This window comes from Tursiops truncatus, chromosome 20 (assembly GCF_011762595.2).
Source record: "Tursiops truncatus isolate mTurTru1 chromosome 20, mTurTru1.mat.Y, whole genome shotgun sequence".
In the NCBI taxonomy this organism is placed as follows: Eukaryota; Metazoa; Chordata; class Mammalia; order Artiodactyla; family Delphinidae; genus Tursiops; species Tursiops truncatus.
In genome coordinates this window covers 46061584-46072456 of record NC_047053.1, presented here as the reverse complement: position 1 = coordinate 46072456, position 10873 = coordinate 46061584, and the positions used below count along the sequence as shown (strand labels likewise).

At 55.0% G+C, this 10873-nt stretch overlaps 1 protein-coding gene across 1 annotated transcript; it reads right to left on the bottom strand.

Moving 5' to 3' along the window:
* Nucleotides 1-5694: 5694 nt before the first annotated feature.
* CD7 (CD7 molecule) lies at nt 5695-9026 on the bottom strand. The gene is made up of 4 exons (XM_033847525.2): nt 8887-9026; nt 7325-7639; nt 6947-7080; nt 5695-6149 (listed from the first exon to the last, which is right to left on the bottom strand). Exons 1-4 carry the CDS (start codon nt 8954-8956, stop codon nt 6042-6044), a joined length of 627 nt encoding a protein of 208 aa, XP_033703416.1. The 5' UTR covers nt 8957-9026; the 3' UTR covers nt 5695-6041.
* Nucleotides 9027-10873: the final 1847 nt, after the last annotated feature.

Sequence of the window (10873 nt, the reverse complement as noted above, 5' to 3'; positions counted from 1 at the left end):
GTTCTGACACTCAGGCCTCAGCCCCTCCCAAGGCCTGGAGGGTAAGGTGTGATGTAAAACTTGGTAAAGGTGTGTAACCACGGTGGTTCAGACCCCTGTCTCCTTCCAGTGTGCTTGTGTGTCAGGTGGCCTCAGGCTGGCCCAGAGCATCTCTGGGGCCTGGCTAAGAGGAAGTGGGGCTGGGGATACATTTAGTTGGTTAGTAGGTCTACTTATGAATGTGCAGTGGCTTCAAGATCTATGAAGATTTTGCTATGTATCTGGGAGAGGGATGGTGCACTGAGGGTGAATGGTACTCCCCAAAATTCATGTCCACCCAGGACCTGTGAATGGGACCTTATTTGGAGACAGGGTCTTTGCAGATGTAGTCAACTTAAAAGGAGACCATCCTGAATGGCCTTAATCCCATTATGACTGGTGTCCTTATAAGAAGAGAGAAATTTGGATACAGGGAGAAGGCCATGTGGTAATGATCTTGGAGAGGCAGCAGTGAGAGGTGGCTTGAAGCGAGATCTTAGTTCCCTGCCCAGGAATTGAACCTGGATAACCTGTATGAAAACCCTAGCCACTATACCACCAGGGGCTAGAGACTGAGAAGCAAAACTTCCCCGGCCCTTGCCTCCATTGAGAAAATGCATTTCTCAAGGAGGCAAAAACTATAAAAACAGGTACAAAGTTTACTATTAAAGACAGTACAACAAGTGGGAGAGCACCCAGAGAAGCAGTTTGTTTAGTTAAGACAGAAGCAAGGCAGAGATACACACGCAGAGAAAAAGGGTGTGGGCATCCCCCCTAAGGCAGGGAGCACAGTAAAGAGGCGGTTAAATCATTTATACAGGGCAGTTCTTCCCGGGCTTTTTTTACCTTTGACCCATCATCTGGTTGCCTTTTCCACACCCGACGCCCTAGGATCCTCCCCAACATAAGTGTGCAACATTTTTCCAAGATGGATTCCAGACCAGAGGCCTATGGGGGGCCTTGGCATCACCTATTCTGGGGTGCTGCCCCCTCCTTTTTGACCCCCAAGGAGCCTTTCTGCGCATATGCAATGTCTCCCTTGCCCCAAGGATGGGAAATATATGACCTCTTGATCTTTTACTTAAACAGGGTTTAGCCCCTCTCTGTTCCTGCCGTGACTTTTATCTTAAACTGTCGTGGCTTATTTACCCTGTTTCTGCTGTTACTTCTATTTTTTTTTTTTTTTTTTTTGGTATGCAGGCCTCTCACTGTCGCGGTCTCTCCCGTTGCGGAGCACAGGCTCCGGACGCGCAGGCTCAGCGGCCATGACTCACGGGCCCAGCCGCTCCGCGGCATGTGGGATCCTCCCGGACCGGGGCACGAACCCGTGTCCCCTGCATCGGCAGGCGGACTTTCAACCACTGCGCCACCAGGGAAGCCCGTTACTTCTATTTTGAAGTGCAAACAGGAGGCTGGTCGTGAGTGTCCAGCCTGAAGCCCATCTTTTTCTTGCCCCAAAGAATGTAAACAGGAGGCCAGCTGTAAATGTCTAGCCTGGAGCCCATCTATCTCCTGTCTCAGTGACCGGGGCAGAGAGCGGAGCGATGCGGCCGCAAGCCCAGCAAGCACACATCACTGGCACCACCAGGAGCTGGGAGAAGCCTGGAGCAGAGTCTCTCTCGGAGCCTCCAGAAGGAACCAACCCTACCTTGGTTTTGTACTTCTGGCCTCCAGAATTGTGAAAAAATTAATTTCTGTTGTTTTAAACAACCAGATTTGTAATTCATTACGGACTCCGCGGGAAACTAAGACAGGTTTCTTCCCAGCACGTCCCCACCCCCCACCCCCGCCCCCGGCTCCTGGGCTGGCTCTCTGGCTTCAAGACAGGAAAGTTTGGGGCAAGGGGTGGGGGACGGAGGGAGCCTGCGACTTTCCGTGCCTGGCAGTGCCAGGTGAGGTGTGTAAAACGTGAAGCTGTTGGCAGAGGCCTTGGTGCTCATCCACGCCGGTCAAAACCTGGTTCACCTCCTGGACTGCCCTCCATGATGCAGCCCGACCCAATTACGACAGCACCGTCCCCCCTCCCTTTTTCTTCTGGTACGAGACTCTTGAAAAATAGAATGTTCTGAAATCCCTGTGTTTGTAGGGAGCCAAGGCACTTGTTCTGCCTCTCCAGCTGGCCAAGCACATCCTGATCCACCGGTGTTTTCAGAAGGATGGTATTTCTCTGTGTTGTTGTTGTTAATATTTATTTATTTATTTGGCTGCGCTGGGTCTTAGTTGCTGCATGTGGGATCTTTAGTTGCACCATGCAGGCTCTTAGTAGTGGCATGTGGAATCTAGTTCCCTGACCAAGGATCAAACCCGGGTCCCCTGCATTGGGAGCGCGGAGTCTTAACCACTGGACCACCAGGGAATTCCCTCTCTGGATTCTTTTGTGGTCATATCAAGAGGCCACCAAAGGGTAGGCAGTGAAATTATGGAGCATAAAATAGAATTGTTAATGATGGTCATTAATTTTAAAATATTGTTATTTCCTTTTATATTTTGGATGCTTTTTAAAATTTGTGGTTTCCTTTTTTTGTTCTAAATAAACATTTGCTTTTGTACCTGGTTTTGCACCGGTGATTTCGTGTTTATTTCCTTGGAGAGCCCCTCTTGGTGCGCATGAGCTCAGGCTCCCCTGGGCTGCACCCCTGTCCACGCCTCGGAGTGAGCCTCTCTGCCGCACCCTGGGGCGAGCCTGAGGTGGTCCAGGGGGGTGGCCACATGGCCTTCAGGCTGGGTCCCTGACAGAGGCCCCTCCAGATCATCCAGGGTAACTCACAACCTGCCCCTCCTCAGAAGCCCAAGGCTGAGTTTGTCCCAGGCGTGTCTAGTTAGGATAAAACGTGCACTGCTGTTTTGTGTGTGTGTGTTTGTAGCTCACGTCAACAGCGTTGGGCCTGAAGACCTCATTCTGCTTCTATTTCTGCTCAGCTCCTCTTGATAGTAAATGATCATTTTGTAAAGTTTCACGTATCGTGTATAGTCATGTCTATTTTCTGTTCCAGGAGTGTGGGATTTCACATTAACTAACAGCATGGTTCAGATCCGAAGGAGCAAATTGAAATCTCAGGCTTAATTGGTTGATTGATCTATTTCTCACAGTGGTTATGTCCTTCCTGTTATTATGTATTTTGCTATTTTTAGATTCATGGGTTCACACTGGTTATTTGTTTTTGTTCTATTGTTGCTTTGCCAGTATTACTATTTGGCCAGAAGGTAGGATTGATAACTCCAGCTTTCTTGTGGTTCATGTTTGCTTTTTATATGTTTTCCATTCTTTTCCTTCCAACCCGTGGTGTCCTATTGTTCCTATTGTTCTTTGCAGACAATATAGTATTGAATCCTTTCTTTTAAATACAGTTTGAGACTATCTTTTTTTTTTTTTTGCGTTACGCGGGCCTCTCCCGTTGCGGAGCACAGGCTCCGGACGCGCAGGCTCAGCGGCCATGGCTCACGGACCCAGCCGCTCCGTGGCATGTGGGATCCACCCAGACCGGGGCACGAACCCGTGTCCCCTGCATCGGCAGGCGGACTCTCAACCACTGCGCCACCAGGGAAGCCCTGCCCCCATTTTTCATTTTTATTTTTTGTCCGTGCCATGCGGCTTGCAGGATCCTACTTCCCCGACCAGGGATCGAGCCCGGGCCCTCGGCAGTGAAAGCACCAAGTCCTGACCGCTGGACCACTTCCCTGCCCCCATTTTACACTGAGGAAATCGAGGCCCAAGAGGCTCAGACCCAGACACAGACATGTGAGAACCAGGACTCAGGCCACACTTGGGTTCTCTGTCACAATGGAAATAAATGCCAGTGTGCTTACATGTATGTAACATGCCCAGCATGCAGTGGTGCTCAACGTGGGGCAGGGGGCACATGGAGGAGGGACCCAGCCCTGCCCTTCGTGTCATCACAGTCCTGGCAAAGGACAGAGAAGCAGATGATTCAGGGGTGATCATGCGAGGGGAGGACGGTAGGGAGCGCAACCCCGAGCACAGATCACAAGGACGGGAGGACCGAGGGGGCACAGCCTCTTGTCGCTGGGGTGGAGTCGGGTGGAGAGATGCCTCCGATGACAAGGGCCTCTGGAGGCGGGCCGATGGCGCTGTCTGCTTCCGTCTCAGGTGGTGGGAAGAGGGCAGAGCTACGGTGACACCCGAGGGTCGGGGTGACAGCTGAGGGTCGGGGCAGTGGGAAGGGTGGCCAGTGTGACTGGGAAACCACAGAGCCTAGCCCTTGAAGACAGCGTGGATCCCACTCCTCTAATTTACAGATGGGGAAACTGAGGCCCAGAGAGGCAGGACTTGCCCAAGGCCACAAGAGTGGAGATCAGAAGTCAGCAGGCAACAGGTGGACACCTGCTGTATACTTGGCTCTGTAGGTGGCCTGCCTTTCCTCAGGGCCCTGGGAGGTGGAGGGTACAGGGCGCTGTGTTCCTTGCCTTTGCCCCTGGTACCCGTTTGGGTCCCAGCTGCAGGTCCCGGTACCCTCCACAAGAACAGCTGAGGTCACATCCTGAGCTGCCCAACCGCCCAGGGTGTCCCAGTGACTCCTTGCCCTGGTGACACACACCTCACAGCGACAGAACCAGTGTCAACACCCCATTTGTTCTTCCATTATGTGATCTGTGTAGACATAAAAGTACAGTCATGTGTTTAAACAATTACATACACCCATCTGTGCTTTATAAATGTGGGATCATACACACACTCTGCACCAGCTTGTATCGTTACGGCATCTTGCAAAGGTCCTAGCGTGGTGTTTCAGATTCTTCATGGTGCCCTTTTTTTGTGTGTTATTTTTCGGTTCACGGGCCTCTCACTGCCGTGGCCTCTCCCATTGCGGAGCAACAGGCTCTGGACGCGCAGGCTCAGCGGCCATGGCTCACGGGCCCAGCCGCTCCGCGGCATGTGGGATCTTCCCGGACTGGGGCACGAACCCATATCCCCTGCATCGGCAGGCGGATTCTCAACCACTGCGCCATCAGGGAAGCCCCCATGGTGCCCTTTCAATGTCTGCTGCATGTGCAAACCGTAATCGATATAGCAGTTCTCTTATTTGGACATTTAGGTAATTTCTCAGTTGTTGATTTTTGTATTGAAAGCAACACTGCCGTGGATATCACTGCAATCTTGTTTCTATGCCCAAAGATCATTTCCCAAAGATATAATTCCAGCTAAAACGAACATCATTCGCTAATGGCACTTTAATCTTTGCAAACCCCGTGGATGAAGGGTTATCTCATCTCAGTTGGTGGGCAGCATGGTCTGCGGCTTCTTGGCCCTGAGTCCAGGAGGACACAGCCACGGTTCACATCCACTCTGGGCACGCCTGTTTCCCCAAGGTCGGTTCCCCAAGGTCCTATCGCACCCCAACATGAGCGCACACCGGGAGTGGCCCTCTGTAAAGACCCCCAGACCACTGCTGCTAGCTCCCCTTCCTCCATCCCCACGTCACCCCATGGTGGAGGCTGGTGAGGCCAGGAGGACTCTGGTTGATTTGCCCCTTCTCCAGCCTGAACAGGGGCTGGAGTGAGTGTGTGTCCCCTTGCCCCTCCCTCCTTCCTGAAAGTCTCACACATAGTCCCTTAGGCTGTCAAAGTCCTTGGAGACTCTAGGGAGGGTGTCAGGCAAGCCTCCCCTCCTTGACTCTAAGCTGGCTGAGAAATAGACACTGGAGTTGGAAAGGGGAGAAGACAAGCCCTTTATTTCTGGCAAGGCTGGGCTGGGGTCAGTGCTCAGTCCCCAGCCTCCGCAGCCCACCCTCCCAGCTGCCCGCTGCCCCAGGCCCAAGTCCCTCCTTCAGAGCAGCCTCTTTTGCCATGGAAGGGTCAGGGCAGCAGGACGACAGAAAAGCTTCCTTCCCGGTGGCTCCAAGGTGCCAGGAGCAGCCTCAAGGGTGGGAGGCAGGCAAGGAGGGCTGCCTGGAGGAGGCAGCAGGAGCCTGACTGCTGTGGGGAGCTGCCTGTGTGTCCACGCTGGGTTGGATGATCTGCCCAGAGCTCTGCTAGACAGAGGGAGGCCTGGGGTCCTGCCAGGCTCACTGGTAGTGGTTGGGGATGGACGTGGTGTTACAGCGTCTGTGGGACATGTCCTCGTAGACCACGCACACCGAGTTCTTTTCCTTCGCACAGCAAAGTTTCTGGATCTGAAAGAAAGCCTGTCATCTACCACTGGGGGCAGCTCGCTCAGGGGCACCCTCTATCTTCAAGGCACCTCCCTTCAGGAAGCTTTTAGATTTGGGGGACTGCATGAACCCTTTTTAGGAGGGTCCTCGGCCAGACCCTCAGTTCTCCAGAGCTTCCCAGGCCTGGGCAAGGGTGGGCGAGGCAGGGCCATTGGGCAGCAGCAGGGAGGTGGAGGTGGAAGTGACCTTGCTCCCTGGCCCTGGAGAGGGAGGGGTCTGGCTGTTGCAGGGGACATGGAATTGGAGGTGCTAGGTGAAGGTGGGGGCAAAAGCTGATGGACCAGGGACAAGTTGACCACATCCTGACCCCTGTCTCTGTTGCCCCATCCCCTCCTGCCTCCAGCCCATGATCGCACATGGATTTCACACACCCACAGGCCTGACACTCGCATATGCACACCCATGCACACGTGCGCACACGCGTGCACACTCTCACAGTCACGCGCGGCATCCCCATGCTCTCCGAAAGGGTCTCTCTGGACCCTCCTCTCGCTCCCCCGTAAACGTCTGACCAGGACGTGTCTTCCTGGCCCCACACCCGTCCTTGCTGGGGGCTCCAGTTCCTGGGTTTCCTCCCACCTTGGACCTTGCCGTCCAAACCCTCTGAGCTCCAGGAGACCCTGACGGAGGGAGTGGGTGGGTGCTGAGGTTTCCCATGTGGCCAACTCCCTGGGGCTTAACCACTCTCCTTCCCTCCCTTCTCTCTGAGAGAAGCGGGCTTATAGGGACGCAGATGACATCTGAGGGTCCACACTAACCTGTGTCCTTCTCAGCACACACACGGCTCCCAGCCCCAGTCCGACGAGGAAGAAGCCCATAGCCAGGGCCGTGGGGAGGGCAAAGTGTATCAGCTGAGTCTCCTGGCACGTGTTCACTGTTTGGGGTAGTTTTTCTGGGAAGAAGGAACAGAGACAGGCATTTGGCAGGTGAGGGAGTCCACAAGAGCCTCTGGGGTTCAGGGCAAGGGCGGGGCTCTGGAGTGTGTGTGCATGTGGGAATCCAGGAGGCTTCCTGGAGGAGGTGGGCTCATGGTAACTCAAGCAAGGGTAGAGGGAAGATCCTCAGACAGGGGGCAGACGGAGCCTGGGCTGGCCAGCAGGCAGGTGGAGTGGTCCCTGGGGTGGCACACTCCTTACCTGTCACCACGACCAACGTCCCGGGGCCCCAGACCTCGTCATTCATGATGGCCTGGCAGGCATAGTCACCGGTGTCGGCCAGCTGCAGGTGGTGCATGCTGATGGTCAGGTTGTACTGCAGCCCTGAGAAGGTGACGCGGCCCTGGAACCGCTGGTCCACGGTGGGCTCCTTCCCGTTTTCATAGTAAATCACGTTGCTGCAGTTCGGCCACCTTTGCTTCAGGTAGAGGCCAAGCAGGGGCCCCCGGCTGGAGCAGGTGATGTTGACAGAGTCCCCCTCTAAAGCGATCGTGTAGGTGGGAGACTGCCACACCTCTGCAAGGAGGACCTGCCACTGTCACCACCAGCCTGGCCAGAGGGGCAGGGACCCACCTCTCTGCCGGGGATGGTGGCAGGGCAGAGGTGCCCAGGGTCAGCCCGCTGGCTTTTTTCTGTTTTTATTTTATTTTGTTTATTAATTTAAAGAAGGCTTTAATTTCTTTTTTTTTTTTTTTTTTTGGCCACACCGCATGGCATACAGAGTCTTAGTTCCTTGACCAGGGATCGAACCCCTGCCCCCTGCAGTGGAAGCATGGATTCTTAATCACTGGACCACCAAGGAAGTCCTGGACAGCCGGCTGTTATCAAGGACGAGGCAACTTTCGGAAGCCTTGAAGCAGCTCATGGCGCCAGCACCCTGGGCTATACTCAAGTTCCAGAGGGGCCCCAGGGGGCTGGGCAGCCTGTGACCTCTCCCCACCCTGAGGGTCGGGGGAAGTCAGAGCTGGGGCCTCTTCCTTCCAAAGCGGCAGGCCGTCCGCTGAGACCTCCAACCACTCTCCCAGGCTCTACACCTTCTCCCTCTCTTAAACGACAGTTCCCGAGAGAGCTGGGGGCACTGTCCTGTCTCCCTGTCTCTTTCCAATGCCTACTGCCTCAGTTTCTCCACCATTTCCAGGCACCTGAAGCCAGTGGCTCCATGGGGTGGGCATATCCTGGCTTGTCTGTGGGACACCCAGAAAGTTCCCTCATCTGCCCAGCAAGGCCCAGCAGGACCCACTTCTAGGTGCAAACATAATCCAAATACCAGCTCTCCACAAACTAAATTCTGCAGCTGTTTTTGGGAGAGAGAACACAAGAATTTCACCTGCCGGGTCCCCCATCCCACCTTGCGGAACTAATCTCTCCTTCTTACTGCAGAACTTCGCACAAAAGGTAAACCGAAGAACAATGTTCTCTGAGGACAAAGGCAGCCTTGCTGGTTGTAGGAGAGAAAGTCCCCAGACATTCAGGTAAAGAGAAAGAAGAGATTCAACCATAGTGATTCTGCACCCAGATATCAGCATCTCGGTGCCCATTGTTTTTTGTCTAAGTGTCCAAAGCTGGACCTTACCCTCTGGAGGGGCTACCAAGGCTTCAAGGGAAGGTCACACTCAGCATCCCTGGGAAGGGGGAGCACTCCCTTCCCAGAAGGAGAGTCCGGGGCGGGGAGGGGAGGGCTGCAAGGGTGGCTGGGTGGGAGCGCTGAGCCCGCTGATGGGTGCAGTGGGGGACGGGGGGACGGATGGTTGGGAAGTGCTTACCTTGGGCAGCCAGGTTGCGGGGGAGCACGAGGAGCATGGGGAGCAGCTGGAGCCCCAGGAGCCCAGCCATGCTCACTGCAGTGGGGGAAGAACAGGGCCCCCTTACAGGGCTGTCGAGACTTCCTGTCTGCAGCACCCAACTGTGTGCCACCACCTCACAGACTGCCACTTCCAGCGGCAGTCAGGGCAGGATGGAGCAGGAGGTAGGCAGGGGGACAGCACACAGTGACTGTAGGTTGGACATTCCAGGAGGGCTTCCTGGAGGCGGTGCCTTGAGTGAGGGGAGGCGCTGTGGGCGAGGCTGGGAGGGACGGCCCTCATCCCCCCCCCCCCCCGCCTCTAAACTGCTGAGTGCCCCCAGGTAGACCCATGGTCCTGGTCCTCTGCCCCTGCTTCACAACAGGGAGAGGAGAAAGGAGGGTGAGGAAGGGTCAGGCCCAGGAGAAAGATAAGGGGGTCCCCACGTGGGGACCTGATTTATGCCCAGAAACTTGGAGTATTATGTCAGTCATACCCGCAGTGTGGAGGCTTGGTGTGGCTGTAGGGACCGGGCCAGGGCATGTGCCCAAGGCTACGGCTGCCCTGGTGGCTTGCGATTCTGCTTCCTGTGGGTGCAGGGGCTGGAGGCATCTCAGCTGGACTAGCATCCTATGTTGGTGCACCAGGCCCTGGTGATCAGCCCCCAGGGCAGAGGGAGACCCATGCCTGGCCCCTGACCCCGAGGACACGGAGGCAGACTCTAGGCAACCAGGAGGTCATTTTTCTGTGGGCCACGGGCCAGATGGCCCAGCCTCAAGTGTTGCGCCCAAAGCCACATGTGCATGTACACAGGTGTGTGCGCATGGCTCACGTGTGGTCTGACAGCCTTAAGCTGTTTCCTCCCTGGAAGCCCCCTCCACTGGCCAGATGCTCCTGTCTGTGGATGGCTCAGGGTCCTGAGTGGGGTTTGGGGGTGGGGGCAGACCCACAGACTCTCCTTGCACGAGGGGCATCTATTTCGGGGGCAGAATCTTGCCAAAGGCCCCTAGGAACCTAGCAGGTTGTTTGCAGGAGGTCATGAAAGCATAGGGCTTGGCAAAACAAGACCCTTCCTCATCTCATTCTGCCTTTGTTTATCACCAACACTCACTGGGCACCCGTACGTGCCAGTGCCTGCCAAGAGCAGAGGGCAAAATGGACAAGAGGCCTGTGGCCTGGAGCTGACCTCCAGGGATGGACAAGCAGACCTGCAGCAGGACACACAATCTGTGTCGGGAGAGGGGGGCCAAACCTCAAGGGGCCATAGGAATAAAGGACTGAGGAGATGAGGGAGGGTCATGTGGTGCCTGGGAACAGCATTCCAAGCAGAAGGATCAGTAGGTGCATGGTCCCTGAGGCCAGAAAGTGCCTGGTGTGTCTGAGGGTCTGCAAGAGGGCCAGTGTGGCTACAGAGGGGGAGGGGGAATCAGGAGGAAGGGCTTCCAGGGCATTGCAACGACTCAGAACTAAACCTCCTTTAGAGAAATCTTTGAAAATACAGACAAGCAACGAGTAGAAAATGAAAATTAGTCAAAGACCCAGATGCAGTATTTCCTTCTAGGTTTCCTGCCTTGGGTGTGCAGGGGCTGAATGACCTACGCGAGCCCTTCCCACCATAATACCAATGTTAAAATAACCTTTGAATTACTTCAAATGCATCAACACTTTTTGTCTGTTTCAGGCAAAACGGAACAGATTTCCATGGCCCCCAAAGCATGGAGGTCCCAGGTGCCGTGCACACTGTGTCCCATGGGCTTGGCCCTGTGGTGGCACAAACCCAGTATTTCTCGTGTGAACCTTACTTTAACCTGAGAGATGCAAATGCAGCCCATTCTAGACCTGGACTCTGGGTGCCAGCAAAGCTGCTCTGGGGTCATCATCCTCCTGTGAGGCCACGGTCGTCGGGCACCGCGCAGGGTCTCCAGCTTTGGATTCTTCATGGTGAGTGAGGACTCCCAGATGTCTGGTC

Excerpts from the sequence above, each read along its gene's own strand:
- CD7 (XM_033847525.2), bottom strand. The coding sequence starts at position 8,956 with ATGGCTGGGCTCCTGGGGCTCCAGCTGCTCCCCATGCTCCTCGTGCTC. Across the intron at positions 7,081-7,324 it reads GACGTTGGTCGTGGTGACAG|AAAAACTACCCCAAACAGTG; the intron begins GTAAGGAGTGTG and ends CCTTCTTCCCAG. Across the intron at positions 6,150-6,946 it reads GTGTGCTGAGAAGGACACAG|ATCCAGAAACTTTGCTGTGC; the intron begins GTTAGTGTGGAC and ends GCTTTCTTTCAG.